Source organism: Terrapene carolina, unplaced genomic scaffold (assembly GCF_002925995.2).
Source record: "Terrapene carolina triunguis isolate 2854851 unplaced genomic scaffold, T_m_triunguis-2.0 Scaffold714, whole genome shotgun sequence".
NCBI classification, from domain to species: Eukaryota; Metazoa; Chordata; order Testudines; family Emydidae; genus Terrapene; species Terrapene triunguis.
The window spans coordinates 12784849-12805261 of record NW_020665065.1 but is presented as its reverse complement, the minus strand read 5'-3'; the positions used below and the strand labels follow the sequence as shown (position 1 = coordinate 12805261).

The window sequence follows — 20413 nt, the reverse complement described above, 5'->3', positions numbered from 1 at the left end:
GAGCGCTGGGGGGAGGGCGGAGAGCCCCCGGCGGCCAGAGCGCCGGGAGCAGGGTGGAGAGCCCGACGGGGGCTCTCCGCTCTCCCCGGCGGCCAGAGCGCCGGGAGGAGGGCGGCAAGCCCGGCCCGGGCTCTCCGCTCTCCCCCCGGCGGCAAACCCGGCCGGGGCTCTCCACTCTCTCCCCGGCGGCCAGAGAGCCCCCGGCGGCCAGAGCACCGGGAGGGGGGCGGCAAGCCCGGCCGGGGCTCACCGCTCTCCCCCCGGCGGCCAGAGTGCCGGGGGAGGGCGGCGAGCCCAGTCGCGGCCCGCTCTCAGGCCGGAGCGCCCCGCCGTGCCGCCCCCCTCCAGGCGCCGCCCCAAGCACATGCTTGGTGGGCTGGTGCCTGGAGCCGGCCCTGATAGAATGTGAACCCAATAAGCCTTAAAAGTAGACCTGTTTATTTTGCCCCTTCCCCCCCCCCCAACTAAAACACAAGAGCAGAATCAAAACCACAAACCCCTAATCCTGTCATAGTAATCTTTGATCCAGACTTCCGGAAACTTGGTATAAATATAGACTTTAAAATATATACAAACATTTAAAAACCGTTTTCATAAGCTTTTTAAAAAGTTTACAATGTTATCCATTGCTTTTTTACCCGAGCGAAATGATAGAATCCCAAAATCAAATAGGCTTATCACTCCATGGAAGCCATCTTTAACGTGGTACCAAGTCACAGGGACGCCACTATCTTCTAAGCGTTTCTTGTAGAGCAGTCCATCATCCCGAAGCACATCATATTCACAGGTTAAAATATAAGACAGGGGGAGTCGGCTGACAATGGAATCTTCAGCCAGAAGAGGTGAAAAAGTTGTCTCTAAAGCTGGTTTAGCCACCTCATAGACTTCATCTGAGTATGAAGTGGGCAAATGTGGTTTGTAGCTTCTGATCTTAAACTCCTCAGGGATATTGTCTGGATTTACCCATCTCCCATACTTCAGTTTCATGTCCAAAGGAACATGGGACCCCTCCATGACATTTTCCAATACTGAGACGTCCTTCTCCAAATACTTCAGACAACAGGCGATAACGTGCTCTCGGTACAGGATGGGCACCGCACAGTTTTGCTGATATGAAGGCAAATAAAAATCTATTGCCTGAAGGCCTGGATAGATCAAAATCTGAGCAAGTGGCTTTGGAAAATTCGATCTGCTCACTAATGCTTGGCAAACAGCTGCAGCAAGAGTGCCTCCAACGCTGTCCCCACTAATGATAACACAGGCAGAATCCACCCCATAGTCTTCTGCCGTCTTCATAAAGTGTGTGCTGGCAGTGAGACAGTCCCTAAATTGAGACGGATACTTGTGCTCAGGAGCCAAACGATACCTACAACATTGGAGACATTGATTATTGGAGAGGCAGCAGAGACTGGGGGTTGGGAGGGACAGTTCTATTCCTAGGCCTGTCACTCACCTTGCAACAAGCTTCTTCACCTAACTGTGCCTCTGTTTCCCTCACGCGCTTTAACTGCTCTGTCTGTTCACCTAAAAATGCAGATTGTTTGTCCAAAATATTCCGCAAATTTGTACTGAATTTGCAAATCGTTTCAGGGGGTGAAAATAATCAAAATGTTTTTGTTTCAACGTTTTTTTTTTTTTTTTAAAAGTTTTGATTTTTCAATTCAAAATGATTTTTGTTTGAATTTTAAGTCAATTTTATTTTAAAAAAGGTGTGGGGGGTTAAAATAAAAAAACCTAAACATTTGGTTTCGGGTCAAATGAAACATTTTGTTCAAACTGAAATGACATTTTTGAGGGTTTTTTTGTTTTTTGGGTTGTTGTTTTTTTTTTGAGGATTCACCAGAAAATTTTTGTTTTGGGTGAAACCAAAACAGTTTTTTAAATCCTTTAGTTTAGTTAACCCTACTGAACTGAAAAATCGGTTAGTCCTATAGCTCTGTCTATTTAGATTGGAGGCTCTGAAAAGCAGGGACTGCTCCTCACTGTGGGTTCTACTACATCTACCACAATGCAGTGCAGATCTCAGCTAGGTTCTCTAGGCACAACTGTAATCTACATAAGTCATAATAATTTAAAATTTTCTTTCAACATTCTTCATTCTTGATGGTGGGATTTTCTTACAGAAAGAGCATTCTTTTTAGATGCCCCTAATATTCTGTTTGTTTTTAAATAAATAAATTTTAAATTATCTCCTAGAACTGGAAGGGACCTTGAAAGGTCATTGAGTCCAGCCCCCTGCCTTCACTAGCAGGACCAAGTACTGATTTTGCCCCACATCCTTAAGTGGTCCCCTCAAGGATTGAACTCACAACCCTGGGTTTAGCAGGCCAATGCTCAAACCACTGAGTTATCCCTCCTCCCCTGATTTGATACTTGCGACCTGTGAACAAGAGAGGAGGTTCAACACCAACTATTTTCTATTTATAGTCAATTTTTTTTCTTCTGCTCTTCCATCCCTCTACCCAGGGTCGGCTCCAGCTTTTTTGCTACCCCAAGCAGTGAAGCGGGGGGAGGGGGGGGGAAGATAAAGCCGATTGGCGGCACTTCGGTGGGAGCTCAATCGTGCCATTCCCTCTCTTCCTCTTCGGTAGCACTTCGGCGGCAGCTCTAAGAGGAAGAGAGGGACTGAGGGACCCGCCGCCGAAGACCCAGGCGTGCCACCCCTTTCCATTGGCCGCCTCAAGCACCTGCTTCCTTCGCTGGTGCCTGGAGCCAGCCCTGCCTCTACCATTCCTCTCCCAGGGTGCACACTCTGGAAAAATTTTTAATATCCTGACCTGGAAGGAGTTGGGGAAACCCTTCATAGTGAGTTTAATGTTGAGTGGAGCTTTGTCTTCACTCAAAGCCTTATGGATGTGCTCTTCAAAATGGCTATTGGCATCTAAAAAGTACCCTGGCTTCGTCATTCTTTTGCATTTTTCTTCATTGAGCTGTACACGGTTATTATTAAGTGTGCTATTTAGTAATAATAATTACTACTATTATGCCAAAAGATAAATAAGTCCTCTGTGGGCAGGAAGCATTTCCTTTATATAAGTTGCAATCTTATTGCAACTATTCATATTTCAATAGAGAGTCTTCCCTCAGGAATGGGCTCCACTTAATAGCAGAAAACAATCAGAACTAAAACATGATCAGCTCTCTTTATGAGACACAGACTGCTTCAGAGAAAGGACCAATCAATCAAGGATCCCAATATTAACTGTGAATATAGTAAATATTTTAAAATACATGGGGTCAAGATTTTAAAGGGGCCTTAATCTGCCTCTTGATAAACATTAATTTGGAGGCTGTGATTAAGTTATGAGTGGCATGAAAGAAGGTCACCAATGTGGGAGTGAAGGAGACAGGGAATGGAGGAGACAGGAAGTGTTAATAAAAGGTGGAGCATACCAAGTAGGAGGCATACAGGAGGCGACAAGTAGATACATTCCCTAACATTAATCTGGGGTACTGACAATGCCAAGTATCTACCTCCCAACATGAGAAACTTCAGAGCGGGACATATGAGGAGAAAGAGGTAGACACTTCTCTTAACTCTGCTGCAATAGATTGGACAAGGAGAGATTTTTGACAGAAAAGGCAAATAAAGAATAAATAGTTCACTCATAATAAAATGGAGTGAGTCATTCCTAAACAGGAAGCAATTACGTTAGCAGTTATGATACAAGAGAAAGAGGCTTTTCAGAGGGGCGTGCACCTTTTGTGTATTGTAAATAGGAAAATGATGCATGCTCTCTCATAATGTAATGGTATACGTAATATAAGAACATATCCCAAACAAAGTAACCCTGAGGAAGAGTCTCCTATTGCAATGTCTGCTTTCCACAGGCTTGAAGCACATGCCCTCACAAAAAAGGGTAGAGGACATTAGATATGTGTTCAGACACCCTCTTGTTCATTCTACAGCATAACCTTGTGTGACCTTCTCAATAATATTTCCATACCATGTGTAAACTATTTCTTGGGTCTGCAAAAACCATAGTAAATGTTGGATTAAATGCAAAGGAAAAAAATCTGTTTTCATGGCAGGAACCATATCGGGGTTGGGGGTAGTGGGATGACTAGTTTGTGACACAGGGCAGGCCCGGCATCATCGCAGCACGGAGGAAAATGGGGTACAGTGCAGAATGTAAATCTGGGCCTTTTGGTGAGCTGTTTTCATGCTGGACAGGCAGTTGTCCAATAAAGGCATATTCCTGAAAGTTCAACGTGCCAGTTCTAAACTCTCTGTCACAGTTTCAGGGTAACTGCGTTTGTATCCCACTTCCATGGTCCACTCCAGGACTGCCCATTCAGGTCTCTAGATGTCATCTGTCCCTGGGCAAGGACCTGTGTCCCACTCCCTTCTGACCAGGAGTCTGACAAGGCTCCACAGCCCCCTGACATACACTGTGATCTCCCCAGCAAGCCAGTCTACCTGATGGCCAGCCCTGTGTGGCTTTTTCTCCAACGTCTACGACCAGTGTATACCAGCAATTATGAGTTACCACACAGCTCTTTCTCAGCAGAGAACATTTATTCTTAAGGTAAAAGCATCACAAAGAAAACCTATAATAAACCATAAACAGATTTAGACACGAAATGTACCCAAAATCATCCGTTGGTTTTACAGGGCTGTGGTAAGCCAATATGGCCTGGGGCCCTACTAAGACCAAAGATCCTGTCCATTTGCTGAATCAAGAGGAAGACCCTGTATCCGTTCAAGCTTAGCTTTTTATACCAAAAACCCTTTCTTTGTCTCTTGGTCTCTGGAAAATCCAGTTTCAACCAGAACTTTCAAACCAACCCAGAGGATGGTACCTCTTTGGAGTTGTTTACCATCTCAGCGACTTACTTCAAGCACCCCTGTGACAGACTGACAATTTCCTGAATATACTTTATTGAATTAGGTTGGACCTTGTTGAATTAGGTTGATCGTCTTTGGGGTCCATCGAATTAAAAATGCAATTGAGTGTGTGATATTGTGGAATTGTATGTATGTAACTTCTCTAGGAGACTGACTAATGCAATCCCTGGAAGATATTAAGAACTTCAAAGGGCTTTTTGGAACAATGCATGTGAAGTGTTTTTTCTAGAAAGTACCTGGGGGAATTCAAATGATCCACTTCAAAACCACCCTTTGGAAGTACGCCCTGGGGAGGAAAACCCATTGTTTACTAATTACCTGCTCTTAGAAACTCCAGATCAAAGACCCTGAGCTGTATAAATGGAGTAAAATGATATAAGTGTGCTAGTTCTGAGCTGATGCTGTTATGAAGTTAAACGAATGAGGAGTACTTGTAGCACCTTAGAGACTAACAAATTTATTTGAGCATAAGCTTTCGTGGGCTAAAACCCACTTCATCGGATGCATCCAGTGGAAAGTTGTGACCATACAAGAGACCCCCTTTGTGGGGTTTTAAAGGATTGCTCCTGCTGGACTCTATGTTAGAACTGGGTTGATGTCTAGTAAGCTTGATAGTATGCGTGTAGGTTTTTATTGTTTTTAGTAGGTTTTCTCTGTAGTGCATTTATCAATAAAATAGGCTTGCATAAAAAGAGCTGTGAGATATCTGTAACGATGGGCAGTCGCACTGTGAATCATCTCGGAAGAGAAAGCAAGCAGGTGTGCTTGGGCAGCCAGTCTATGCTGGGAATACCACAGTGAAGGCAGGGAGCTGGGTAGCCTAGAAATACCCCGGTCAGAAGGGTGGGAGAGGTAGGTCTCCACTCACAAAAGGCAATGGAAACCTGAGAATGGGTGCTCTCGCTGGACCATTGAGGGGAAATCCAGGGGCAGTTGATCTGATGTATGAAAACCCCCAATGTTCTTAGTTCCTGGAAGAGCTGTGGTAACCCTCCCACAGGAAGTAGAACACAATAATACATAAGCACTGAATACAATGGTCCCCAAAGATACCGCACAAGGTTGCAATATTTGTCGTACCCACTCCTTGTACATAATCTCCATTTGTACTGGATTAACTCACCCAACAGACACCACCACTGATTCGCTTTCTCTGGCAATATAGCGGCACACTCTGTCATAGGAATCTGAAAACAAATGTTTCCAATGGCACTGAATTAGTGTCTTAAATTCAGATGAGTCCCAGCTGAACATTTGTTTCTTGATCCAGACCCGGATCCAAAATTTTCCATCCCAAATAGTGTGGGGTGAATCCGTAGTTTTGGTTTGGGCCTATTTCTAGTTGTCTTGGGTTTATTTGTTTTTGCCAGTTAAATAATTGTATTTGTTAGCTTATGAACTGCATTTTCACTTGTTTGCGGCACTGTTAAAGTGCAATGCTTTTCACCTTTCCCTTCACATGCATATTTCTAAGAAGCTCAGGTACGGTATTTTCAGACTATCACTGCCACCATATAACACATACCACCCATTCCTGATTTAACAGTAGGTGCAGGTTGGTTCTCTGTACGCTAGGGAAGATTTCTACAAGTTTTCTACTGTTCAGCTCCACCAGCGTTGGGAGCCTTAATCCAGATGGGCCATCAACATTTAACACCATATCATGTTACTCTGCTCTGAGGCGGTCCAATCAGTACTGATGTATATTCTGTAACCCAGCTAATGGGCTTGTGCTAAATCTGCCTTGTACTTGTCTAACCTTTTTATTGTTCCGTGAAGGCAGTGGGGTTGAAAGGGAGAAACTGAGGGCAGAATTTGGTCTCTTGATCCTTTCTACGACAATAAATGGATAGTGATGGCTAAATTTTCTTGAAAAGGACCCTACATTTGCACTCATGATATTAAACCTGCAATTGAAAGTGTATGCAAAATTGGAGACTGGCTTGAAGACCCGTCAAAAATCTGTTTGAGCTGGGCAAAATTTTCAGACGTAGTTTATTTGCCCCAAAATGCAGTTTTGTTTGACCTGAAACTATTTACTAATATGACAGAAATTCACCAAATAGTTTTGGCCAAAAAAATTTTGTGGGGGAGGGCTAGGTTTACAACTTGAGGGACAGCCGTGCTGCTGCCCATCTTATAACCTTTAGCTCTGTGGTTAGGGCACTCATCTAGATGTGGGAGATGAAGGTTTGAATCACTGCTCTGGAGCAGCAATTTGAAACTAGGACTCTACCTTCTCCGCTGACTGCCCTAACCACTAGACTATGGGCTGTTCTAGGGTGGGGCACTCTCTCTCCTGTTGCAGCTGTTCCAGTTTATATATATAATTATTCATTGGCACAAGGACTTTAACTTGGGTGTTCCCCCTGCTACATCCCCCTTAATCCCAGGCTATAGCGTCATTCTTGCTCTTGCTCTCTGGCCCAGTGACTATTCAAGTATTTTATACAAAGTGGAACAGCCATACCAGGAGAGATGGAAATAGACCCGCCTCAGAATAGCCTATAGCCTGGAGGTTGACGCCCTTATTTAAGAGAAGAGAGATGTGACTTCAAATCCCTCTTCTAGGGTAGGGATCTGAGCCTGAATCCGCCACTGGGCTGAAAATTATTAATGTGGATGGCAACAAAATGCACCACCACCATTTTTTTCCCACTCAGTTTGATCCAAACTGATGGCTTTAATTAATTAATTTGCGGAACCGAAAAAATCAATTATTCATCCAGCTCTACCCGGAGTATTTTCAGTTTTCTAGAAAACAAGAGGCTAGTTTCCTTGTGGCAAAGATACCAGTGTTAGCCATCCAAGCAATTCGTGACAATCCACTTCCTAGAGAATCATAGAATCATAGAATATCAGGGTTGGAAGGGACCTCAGGAGGTCATATAGTCCAACCCCCTGCTCAAAGCAGGACCAATCCCCAACTAAATCATCCCAGCCAGGGCTTCGTCAAGCCTGACCTTAAAAACCTCTAAGGAAGGAGATTCCACCACCTCCCTAGGGAACCCATTCCAGTGCTTCACCACCCTCCCAGTGAAAAAGTTTTTCCTAATATCCAACCTAAACTTCCCCCACTGCAACTTGAGACCATTACTCCTTGTTCTGTCATTTGGTACCACTGAGAACAGTCTAGATCCATCCTCTAAGGAACCCCCTTTCAGGTAGTTGAAAGCAGCTATCAAATCCCCCCTCATTCTTCTCTTCTGCAGACTAAACAATCCCAGTTCCCTCAGCCTCTCCTCATAGGGGGTTCCAGCCCCCTAATCATTTTTGTTGCCCTCCACTGGACTCTTTCCAATTTTTCCACATCCTTCTTGTAGTGTGGGGTCCAAAACTGGACACAGTACTCCAGATGAGGCCTCACCAATGCCGAATAGAGGGAATGATCACGTCCCTCGATCTGCTGGCAATGCCCCTACTTATACAGCCCAATTTTCTTTCTTTGTTTCTTCCAACCGTAGTAGAAAAGCTTTGGGTGGCCTATGACAGGCAATCTTTTCTACCTAGTGTGAACTCTCCACCCACCCCCAAAAACCAAACCCCTCCATGTGACATTTTAACATCACATGGACACCCAAAATACCGGCACCAATAAACATTACAGACCTCAATCCTCCCCTCAGAGTTCAATGGAGTTGCACAAATTTAAATAAAAACAGGGCGTTAGGCCATCAGGCTTCAGAAGGTTGGATTTGAAAGGTGTTTTTACCAACAGCAACCAGTGTACATTAATTTAGATACTAATATGGAAGCCACAACTCCATTTGGATACAATAAGAACTGGTCCAAAACTTCTCCTGAAATGGGAAACAGACCTGGAACCTTTTCTGTGGTTCTAAACAGTTCAGATGAGTTATTTGTTTTAAATACTGTTAGTGTTTCTCCCCCGCCCCTTTAAAGACTTACTAATGCTTCCAAACATCCAGCCTCCTCCATGCAAGTAGATGAGCCCTCTCCTTAGGCCAGCAGAAGGCGCTCTAGGCTGGTAAACCCTCACAGGCACATCCTCAAATCGCAGATCCTTGATGAAGAGTTTGGGGTCCTCCGGCAGTTTTTTTCCCTCTTGTGTGTAGCGGACGAAGTCAATCTCAGAGCAGAAACCCAGGCGCTCAAAAATCTTACCCTGTTTGGAACAAGGAAGGCCAGAAATTAATTGAAGATGGCCCAGTGCACAGGGCTTAGTGGGTTGTTTTTTGCTATGGGCAACTAAAGATGTGGCTATTTACTGTAGTGTTTTGAGCTCAGAAAACAGGATTTCAAGTAAATGTAGTGATGGTCATCAGAACTGGGAAATAACTGATTTTTTTGGCCATTCTGAAAAACCAGGGGGTGGGGGACTGGTGCAGGTCGAACCAATTTTGAAAAATTAAAAATAAAGATGTTGGCAAACTGGAAAAAAATCCATTACAGGTCAAAAGAAACTTCTTGTTTGACTGAAACATTTTATTGGTGGCATTTTTAAAGGGTTCGATTCACAAAATGGCTGGAGGAGGAGGCAGTGCTGGTGCTCTTCTTATAACTTTTAGTCCAGTGGTTAGGGCACCTACCTGTATTCAGTTCCTCCCTCCATTTAATGTGGAGAAGGGATTTGACTTTGCATTCCCCGCAGTGCACAAAAGTACCCTCGCTACTGGGCTATGGGGCATTCTGGTGTGGGTCTCTCTGTCTCCATTGATGAAGCTGCTGAACGGTGTATAAATAATTAAATAGTCATTGGAACAGGGACTTGAATTTGGGTCTCCCATACCACAGATGAATGAGTGGCTAACCACCTCTACAGAGTCAGCCTCTCTCTTTCCCTCGCCCAATGGCTATTCACTGTCATTCACAGTGGTACTCCACAGGCATTCATAATGTGGGAGACCCAAGTTCAAATCTCTTCTCCACATCAGACAGCAGGAGGAATTGGGCTACAAGGAGGACACCATCACCTCTGCTGGTTGTGTGAATGGCAACTAAATCCGGGGGGAATTGGCCAAAACTGTTTGGTGAATTCGTGACAAATTTGGGAATACTTTTGGTTTACCCAAAACTGCCATTTTTTTTGGTGAATATACTATTCGTGTGAAAATTTTCCCCCAGCTCTGATGGTAAAAGTTGCCATGTTGATAGGCCTGGAGATGAAAGTCCTCTGTTTTTCCTCAGAATAAATGCCTCATTGGTAGTGGCTGTGCAAGTTACCCCTACATCTCCCAGTTTTTATGCCTCAAAATAGAGGGTGCTTTAGCTCTCCTGGCCTATTAAGTCCTTTGCCTTTGCCAAGAATGCTAACAAAAGTTCCAGTCCATGCCAATAGTGGTCATTGGTCCACTAGGAAGTGAACGAAGATCATCAACTCCTTCAACAGAGAGAACCAAATCGCTTCCGATTATTGTGAATGGTGGTTGCCCCAACAGGTTAATTTGAACAGTTGACCTCGAGGTAAAAGGCTTTGTGTTCCATCACCGATCCCCAGGAGCCATCTAATCCCCATTATTAAAAAGTTGTGCTATAAAACTAGTTTTCAGACAGAGAAATTTGGTAAGGCAGTTGTGCCTCAGATACAGGAAACCGATTAGCGTTTCTGTAACCAAGAAATAAAATAATCATCTCCTCCTTACACAAGCACTAGAATTGTGTGAAGTGTTCAACTTGGATCTCAAAAGTTGTCAGAATTAGACTTTGTCCATTCGCGGCCATTTGCTAAGCCATTGGACTTTTAGACAATAAGAAAATGAATAGCTGTAGGTGAGCCGGGGGGCAAAAAGTTGACACCTTTCCAGCTTACGGAACAATCAAAACACACCAACTTACTGCAAACATTTGAGGCTGCTATTAGCGTGTGAGTTTCATTCCCATACATAGTTCTGAACATATGCAAATCTGCATGAACATGCAAGGGCACATCAGACCTAAACCTTGCGTTGTGGGCTCACAACAATCCAACTAAGCTATGGAAAAGCAACCTCTTTCTGAACATGAAGGCATGCTAGCCCATACAAACCAGTTTAAAAAAAAAAAAAAAAAGTTTTGCAAGCAGTTTTTATTGAGTTATGTTTCACGGAAATATTTCACCCAGTGAGATTTATATATTTCGTGGAAAGCTGGGTGTTGCTTCTTAATGGTATGCATTGCATGAATCTCCTTGCAGATCCCAGAGGATTTGTGAACCCTCTACCCTAAGTATTTCCACAAGGATGGAGCAGCAAGGAAAGGAAACCTCTGTGTCAGGCCAGCTGCTGTTCTACAGGTGTTAGTTGCAGCCTTGAGGACAGTAGCTGCTGTTGCCCTAAGATACCCCTTCCCTGAAGGGCAGGGGTAGCAGAGGATGTACGTAGCAGCAGATTTCCAGCCCCCTCAGTCCCAGACTTGATCTCAGCTGGTCCCTGGACAGTGGAATTCAGAGTTGAATTCTCTGCCACATTGATTTAGTTGGGAATTGGTCCTGCTTTGAGCAGGGGGTTGGACTAGGTGACCTCCTGAGGTCCCTTCCAACCCTGAGATTCTATGATTCTATCATTGACTTATGCATCAAATTCTGCTGGCAGGAGCATATCTGCACCCGCAGGAGAATAGAATTTGCTCCATAACTCAAATTCAGCCTTTCTTCTTATCTTAAATACTTGTCCCATCTCTCCTAGTTTCTGTCTCAGCAGAGCGCACCACATTTCAACATTTACTTTTAAAATTTTCCCCCTGCTTCCCCTCCAACCCTCCCATGTCAATCAAAAAACAAAATGAAAATGCAGTTCCAAGCCATGTCAACTCACCAGAACACAGGAAATAATCAACAGGCAGTGAACGATGCGAAGCTTTCCAGGTTGCTCGACTCCAGGAGGGATTTTGGAATAGGCGAGCTCATAATAAATTGCCCATGCTGCCACCAGACTAAAAGAAACAATCAATATTTCTGCTGCAATTGTGAACAAGGAGTAAGCAAGCTCCATGTCTCTCTTGAGAATTGACTTTGACTTGATGTTCCTTCCAGTTTCTGAAGTGTCTTGGTTATATAACTAAGTTATTGCATCCACCAAAGAATGTGGGTTGTAGTCCCAAGCTGAAACAACAATGGAGAATGTTTTTATGGCACCCAACATTTCATCACAGCACTGTTGACGCCTGCAAAGGATTTCATAACAATTTGGGCAAGTGTTGCAGATAAATACTAGTTAGACGATCACATTGAACATTGTGCAAAAATGAGATTGTATGTGCCTGCACTGTAACTGGCTGGATTCATGTGTTTTAACCTAGGCTTTCTCATGCACAGCAGTATAAAATTCTGCTAGCGACTCTTTTGGCAAGTGAGCCCATCCTGACAGCCACACAAGTGCAGATTTGGTCATGGAGAGACCGAGCCAGCCAAACTACAGTAGCTAAACCTAAACTGTACATGTACAAAGTTAACACTGCTACAGGTAGTCAGCAGGACAGTTCTGTATCTACAGTGTATTCCTCCCAAGGGACATGGGACTTATGCATTTAATTTTTGATGCGGCTGGTAATTGTAGACCTTCTTAGGCATCCCACTATTTTCAGAGGGTAAAGGACGGGGAGGAAGTGACAATGTCTTGAATCTTTTAGAAGTTTGATTCAGACAAGTATCCAAAAGTTCAGATGATTTTCTCTGTATATTTGGTGGTATTCAGCCTGGGCTAATCCACAGCCTCATTCTTTCACCCCAAAACAGGCACCGGAAGGGTCAGCCCAATACAGTGGGAATTTAAGATACCTACTTTAGCAATGAAGGGAGCAAACTGTTTAGTTCTTCAATAGTGGTTCTATTTAGACTGTGGGATGAACTCCAAACTATGTTAAATGGGCCAGATTGCCAGCAGGTGTAAATTAGTATCTCTTCATTGAATTCAAATGGAGCTACATCAATTTGTACCAAATTCGTTTAGCCCTTGGTGTTTGGAAGCAATTCTGACAGCAGGGAACAATTCTTAGTTCATGTCTTGCCACCCTTCCCAACTTCGTTCCAATTTGAGGTTCTGCCAGCATTCGTAAGTGACTGTGTGCACTTCTTCTTCTTCTAGCAGTAAGTTGGTTCCACCTTTCCCAAAATCCTCATCAGCCTTTGTAACGCCTCCCATTTGGCTTCCCTTAGTTCCCAGCTCTTTGAATTGCAGCATTTACAGAATGCTGCCTACTGCCTCCTAACATGCACAGAAAAGTTCACCCACATCAGTCCCACTTTCAAGCAACTTCCATGGCCCCTTCCCGTAAGGACCCAATTTAATTTTATTCTTTTAACTCCCAAAGCCCTCTATGGTCTTGCTATGGCCTGTCTTGTGGCTTTGGTCACTCTCTCTTCCTCTTTTACACTCCCTATTTTTTCCTAATGTTCTCCTTCCTGTACCTCTACCTGTACCACTGTAGGTACAAGAGCTATCATTTCTGCAGCTCCTGACATCTTGACCAGCCTTCCTGCATTTCTTTGCCTCAATAACTCTCTATCTCATTTGGAAACTCAGCTGAAAAAATATAGTTTCCTTCTTAGCAACATTTCTCCCGGGCCCTGATATTATTTAGCTCTGTAACTGCACCGTTTATGGAAACTCTAAAGTATTTTGGGACGCACATTCTGTAAAATACCATGCAGTTCATTTCTGCCTTCATCTGCAAAAATAATAATTATGGTTACCCACCTTGGCTGAAGTGCTTTGAGATCTGCAGTTTAAAACTATTGATATAATTATAGACATGCCCTTGACCTGCATATTTTAGAATCCGATCAGATCAAAACAGACAACAAAAGACAATGGCCAACATCTCCTTTGAGGGAGGCAGTGGGGAATATTAATGTTTAGAAGAGGGATTTCTGGAAGACATGGGTTTGAAAGAAGGAGAAAAGAGGGTGATTCGTAGGCGAGAAAAAGGGCATTATTCCAGCAGCAAGAGGATGGGACAGCATGATGGAAGGGGAAAAGTCTGTTATGGGAGAAGCAGGAAGGTGTCAGGTTTGCAAAAGAACAATGGGAACAGGGATGGGGGAATGAGAGCAGAGATGCGGGGGGGCGGGCATGACAATGGAGCTAGGTCTGAGAACAATGACCCTGATCCTTGACCTCTCATCTAAGCTCTATTCAGTGCAGGACCTAGGAAGACCAAAAATAGCTTTTCGCCATATTTATGCACCTTATTGCTGGCTAGGAGCCAGTTCAACCATTGACACAAGTTAGAATAGCCTACAGACTGCTGTGACTTGCATGGGCAGGCAGTGTCTCCCCAGTGGCTGTTATACCATTCAAGCATCATTGGCACACAGAAGCATTATGATCAATGTGGGGTAGAAAGACACCTGTGACTTAAAAAAACCCCTAGTTTCCTGTATTTCCCAATATTCTGAGGTTAAGTATTATGGTAAACAATTGCTTAATTCATTAGTAGCCAAGAGTGTTGCAAAAATACTCAGCAAGCTACCTATAAAGGGATGTTCTTGATCTCTTTGTATCTGCTGAGATAGTGCAAAGAAAGAGAGACTGATCTGTGTGATGATGTCCTTTTAACAGCAGGTGTGGAATGTTGCCATCAAAAGGTTCTGGAAGGTTGCCTGGCAGGTTGAATGAGGCCGCTGGGTGTCACGAGGCTTGACACAAGGCTATTGGGAGGAACGTTTTCAATTGGGATTGGTGGGAGGGTCAGTTTGAAATGGGTCCATTTGACCTGAGGTTGGTAAAAGGGGCAGTTTTGGTTGGTAGCTGGAATAGGGCAGTTGAGAGCGATGTTGAATTGTGCAAAGGTGGAAGCCAGGAAGAAATGGAAGCCAAGTGGCTATTAACTAATCTCCGTCAACCAACTCTGAAATCAAGAGTAACTAAGACTAGACTCTGACTGACCCAGTGTAGTCCCCCTCCATCTTGAGGGTGAAGGAGACAGAACAACGGGGGAAGGTAAGGACGGCAAAGTGTGAGAAAGGGAGAGGGCAAAAGACGAAACTAGGCAGGAACAGAATGTAGAAAAGGAGCCTGTGAAATCCATCTGGGAGGGGCAAGTGAACGCCTAGTTATCCTCTCTCATTACAGTGATCCTCTGAGGAGGCTTTGCATCACCATATGGCCCATTTGTTGTGTTGCTTTAGTAACAAAACCACAGGGAGAAAGCTATTCTCTCAGATGGTTTTTAGTTCTGGGACAGAATTGGGAGAGGGGGAAATAAAAGGCAGTGATACTAACTCTTCCCAAAAACTGAGATCTAATTTGTTCTGTACAGATTCTTATACTGCCCTCATTACATAGGATCTGAGCACCTTCCAGCTGTGTGTTAAGCAACATGAGTGACATCTGTCACTCCGCGTATATGGGTCAGATCAGCAGTGACTACAGGGCTCTGGGAGCTAGGGGGAAAGGGTCAGGGATGCGGGTTTTGTTCTTGTCCATCCTCCTGGTTGAGGGAAAGGGCCCAGGCAGGGACACATGCATCCTGGAGATGAACACACAGCTGCACTGACGGTGTTGAGAGCGGACTTTGGCTTCCTCAACCATGGGATGCTATTCCAGGAAGAAGGTGTTCTGGGAAGAGATGGGGTCCACTTGACCAAGAAGGGGGAAGAGCATCTTCACACACTAAATTGCCAACCTAGTGAGGATAGTTTTAAATCAGGTTCAAAGGAGGCAGGTGACAAAAGCCGGCAGTATAAAACAGGCAACCTTAACAGAAGCTTATGTTGGGGAGTGGGGGCTGGGAATTACACTAGGGTCATAGGAGCAACAAGAGGGACATCTCTGGGGGAAACTGCTCTACAATTTAGATGTCTATGCACAATTGCAAAAGTATGGCGAATAAACAGGAAGAACTGGAAGTATTAGTACATAAGCTAAATTATGACTTCATTGGCATCACAGAGACTTGGCCGGATAAGTCTCATGACTGGAATATTGGTTTAGAAGGGTATAGCTTGTTCAGGAAGGACAGGCAGAGTAAAAAGGGAAGTGGTGTTGCATTATACATCAAGAGACTCTCCCATCCTTGTGTTTCCCCAAATATCCTTCATGTTGATAAGGGGCAAGAGACAACAATGCTCCTCTTTTCCCCTCTTCTTGCATGTCCCCCCGCTTTCTGGAGGGGCTGGAGAGTTGTCCCTGTTGCTTCTCTCAGGACCCTGACCTGTTGTACAATGACCTATGAGTTGCTGGAGGTCAGCTCGGGCGGAATGAATATTTCTGTTTCCCCTCCTTGTCTTAGCCATGTTTTTATTGTGTGTTTTCAGTGGTGATACTGGCTTTACTGTGTGCTGCTGTTATCATTTCTATCTGAGGGTCACAATTATGCAGGTGGAAACTGGAAAGTGTAAAATACTCCATATTTTAAAAAATGCAAACCTAAAACCTAAACAAAAAGTGACTAATTTATTTGCATAAAGTATTTTGCGCTTGCTATTGGAAATACAGGACCTGCAGCATTTAAAAAAGAATATTTTTCACAATTTTTTAATAAAGTTCACAGTATTATCCAGTATCTTTTTTGCAGATGGAAATGAAAAAATTCCGTAACCAAAAAGGGTTAATACTCCATGGAAACCATCCTCGTTATGGTACCAGCTGACTCGAACACCATTGTCCTCTAATCGTTTCTTGTACAACAGTCCATCATCCCTAAGCACATCAAATTCACAGGTCAAAATATAAGACTCAGGAAGCTGGCTAACAATAGCATCTTCAGCTAAAAGTGGGGAAAACATTACCTCTAACATTTGTTTAATCACTTCATGAACGTCATGCTTGTATTTATATGAAGGCGGTTTCTGTGGTTTATAGCCTCTGATCTTAAATTCCTCAGGAATATTGTCTGCACTTATCCATTTCTTATACTTCAGTTTCATATCCTCAGGAACGTGGGAACTCTTCAGGACATCTTCCACTACTGATGTGTCCTTACTGAGATAACGTAAACAAAAGTAGACAACGCGATCCCGGAACAAGATGGGAACTGAGCGGTTCTGCTGATATGAAGGCAAATAAAAGTCCAAGCCCTGGAGGCCTGGATAGATCAAAACCTGAGCACGTATTTTTGGGAGGTCTGTCCTGCTCACCAGTATTTGGCAAATAGCAGTAGCGAAATTAGCTCCACAACTGTCCCCACAAAGGATGATGCGGGCAGGATCCACCTGATAATCTTCCACTTTCCTCATAAAGTGTATGGTGGCATTGAGACAGTCCCAGTACTGGCTTGGATACAGATATTCAGGAGCCAACCGATAACTAAATATCAAAGAAATGATGATTTTTAAAGTAATTACAAACATTTTGTTTCCATCTTTTTATGCTTAATTGGTGTGGCATCTTCTCTTAAAAATGCTGTTCTAAATTTGCACAATTATAAAACCTATGTATTTTAATTAGTTCAATAAAAATGTCCAAAATTTTAAATAATTTTATTTGAGTTACTCTAGTATGATTTGCCTAAAAATACATGCCTAAAATGAACAAACCCCTCAAATGAGAAATCTAGGGCACAAGCTAAAATAGCAAGGACTGTTACATTTTCAGATCTCCGCATGTATCACAGAAGCGTTCCAATTGTAAACTGTCACACTGGGGGAAAAACCTATCTTAAAAACACTGGGCTGAGCTCACTTACCCAACGGACACAACCACTGCATCGGTTTCTCTGGCAATATAACGACACACTCTTTCAAAGGCATCTGAAAATAAAAACTTTCGAGAGTGACATATTTGAGTTCTAATACGTGTGAATGGAAGACAACCAAGGGGAAAACTGAAAACTCGGTACATGAACCAGATATCAGCAGACCTCAGAGACCAATCTGTGCGACAGCCTTATGTACGATCATGAGTTTTGAAAGAAGGCTATAAAAGTCGCCAACCCCAAATAAGGAAGTGGCAAGGAAGAAGATGATATTTGAGTTCTCATATATTCCATATTCTTTAGAAATAAGTCTGAAACTCATGAAGAATTACGTAAAATCTAAGTACCAAATCCTGCTCCGTACTCTTTTGTGCCAAATTCTTGCCCAGTGTAACTCTGTTGATCATAGAATCATAGGGTTAGAAGGGACCACAACGATCATCTAGTCTAACCCCCTGCCAAGATGCAGGATTTGTTGTGTCTAAACCATCCAAGACAGGTGGCTATCCAGCCTCCTTTTGAAAACCTCCAGTGAAGAAGCTGTCACAACCTCTGGTGGCCGTCTGTTCCATTGTCTTACTGTTCTCACAGTTGGGAAGTTTTGATGTCATAATAGTGCATCGCCCTTGGAATACATTAGACATCTGTTATTATGTACACCCCTTAATAAGGTGTGGAGCACACATGTTGTCGAAACCACTGCAACCCTGAGTCCTGTGAGTACATTTCTCCACACAATAAAACCTTTCCATCAGTCAGTGAATCAGGGCTGACTTCAATATACAAATGGCTTTCAAATCCCAAAAAACCTCAAGAAGGGCCAAATCCATATCACCTTACTCTTGCATGTATTCCCACAGGGCCAAATTAATCACCAAAGGATCTTCAGCGGTCTGGGGACTCTTGCTCCCATTTACAGATTCTAGAGGTGTATTCTACAGTCAATAGTTGCCTAGAAGATGTGTAAATATAAAAGGAAATAATAAGCACAGAACTATGGAAATTTAGTTATCTTGGTCTATAACAGAAGTAGTATTGTAATAGACCAAAATGTTAATTCATGCTTTAAGGTGGCTCATCTTAATTAATTAACCTCTTACAGTTGGTATGGTTACTTCCACCTTTTCATGTTCTCTGTATGTATGTATGTATGTATGTATGTATATATATATATATATATATACATACATATATATATATATCTTCTTACTATATGTTCCAGTCTATGCATCTGATGAAGTGGGCTGTAGCCCACGAAAACTTATACTCAAATAAATGTGTTAGTCTTTAAGGTGCCACAAGTACTCCTGTTCTTTATTCACAACAGTTGACAAGAAGTGAATAGGCCACTTCTACCTTAATTTAATTGGTTCGTTAGCACTGACCCCCCACTTGGTAAGGCAACTCCCATCTTTTCATGTGCTGTGTATTTCTACCTGCCTACTGTATTTTCCATGCATCTGATGAGGTGGGTTTTAGCCCACAAAAGCTTATGCCCAAATAAATTTGTTAGTCTCTAAGGTGCCACAAGAACTCCTCATTGTTTTTGCTTTTTTTTGTTTGTTTGTTGGATGGACCAAAACATTTTTAAAAAATTATTTCAGATCTGGCTTCAAGCCAGACACAAACCTCTTCTGAGATTCCAAAAATGTGTGGTGGGTTTTTTTTGTTTGGTTTTTTTTTTTTAATTATCAATCATCATTTTAATCTTGATATTTCTTACTAATGCTTCCCAGAGTGCCAGCGCCTCCATGAAAGTAAAGGACACCTCTCCTTTGGCCAACAGATGGTGCTTTTGCCTGGTAAACCCTCACAGGCACCTCAGCAAACTTCAGGTCTCTGATGAGGAGTTTTGAATCTCTCCATAGTGGTGGTATTCCATCCAGCATAAACCGGAGAAAGCTTATGTCCCTGCAGATCCCCAGCTTCTCCAAAATCCTTCCCTATTAAAACGAAAGAGATCCGAAATTGGTTACTGCAAAGAGGCCCAAATCTTTCAAATTACACAAAATGTAGACTGTAGCTTGCTGTGATATTGAATTTCAGGAAACGGAGGTGGCACTTTAGTGCCGAGTATGGTCACAAACCAAGAAATGGTCAAACTGTTTTTAAGTAAATTGAGCGGTGCTGAAAGTGGCCAGGTTGGCACTGCTGGAGACCTGTCATCTCTATCCACAGACAAGGAGCAATGGGGATATGGTGCTGTGCAGAGTTCCCTACACAGCCCCATTCCAAACAGAAAAGGGTCGTCTTTTGTTGTTGTTTGTGGTTGTGATCATTCATTTTTAGGGAGCCAAATAATCACAAAAACAGCTGATCTTAAAAATATAGGGAGAAAAGGAAAAATATATGGCAGGTTTGGTATGGTATAAAAGTTTTATTGATACTCATCTGTGATTATCTGCATAACTCCACTCTTCTCTTCTCTTTGCCATTTGTGATTAAGCAACCGTCCCAAACTCAGAGTAATATAACTTGTAGCACATCTTTTTGTATTCCATCTGTGTGTGTGCATACATAATACATACAATATAAAAAATATGGGTATAGTGTATATACAGTGCAAGCTGCATTAGTCTGATCTGTAGCTAAAGAGTACATCTATTACTTTCTGGGGTTGTTGCTTCAGATAGGTTTCACTGTAGTAAAATGTCTGTGAATTGTGAATGTACAATCTGTCTCAGTGAACGTACAAATGCAGGTATGTGCATTTAACTAGAGCTGGATGGAATTTTTTTCAGTGAGATTTTCCTGTCAAAAAGTCGATTGGCCAAAACCGGAAAGTGTTTGTGGGAAAGGGTCAGTTTTGAGGAATTTCTCAACTCAAAAATAGTTGAAGAAAATGTTTCAAAACTATCAAAACAAAAAACTTTGGTTTCCCAGTTTGAAATGACTTTTCATTTTTTCTCTGACATATTTGACAAGGAAATGGGTTATGGAACTGGATGTATTAGAATTCTGTCAGGTTTGCTATTATGTGAGTACAGGGCC

The 20413-nt window shown here is 43.0% G+C and overlaps 2 protein-coding genes across 2 annotated transcripts in view; both read right to left on the bottom strand.

Moving 5' to 3' along the window:
* Positions 1 to 591: 591 nt before the first annotated feature.
* Positions 592 to 11778, bottom strand: LOC112105053 (arylacetamide deacetylase-like 4). Its single transcript, XM_024197702.2, has 4 exons — positions 11602 to 11778; positions 8759 to 8975; positions 5973 to 6036; positions 592 to 1366 (listed from the first exon to the last, which is right to left on the bottom strand). The coding sequence occupies exons 1-4, from the start codon at positions 11776 to 11778 to the stop codon at positions 592 to 594; spliced, it is 1233 nt and encodes a 410-aa protein (XP_024053470.2).
* A 4475-nt stretch (positions 11779 to 16253) lies between these two features.
* The window catches only part of LOC112105052 (arylacetamide deacetylase-like 4), a 5129-nt gene continuing 969 nt past the window's right edge, over positions 16254 to 20413 (bottom strand). The window contains exons 2-4 of the mRNA XM_026659929.1: positions 19146 to 19365; positions 17414 to 17477; positions 16254 to 17034 (exon numbers count right to left, since the gene is read on the bottom strand). Coding sequence (XP_026515714.1) covers positions 16254 to 17034; positions 17414 to 17477; positions 19146 to 19365 — 1065 coding nt within the window. The remainder of the gene's footprint in view (positions 17035 to 17413; positions 17478 to 19145; positions 19366 to 20413) is intronic.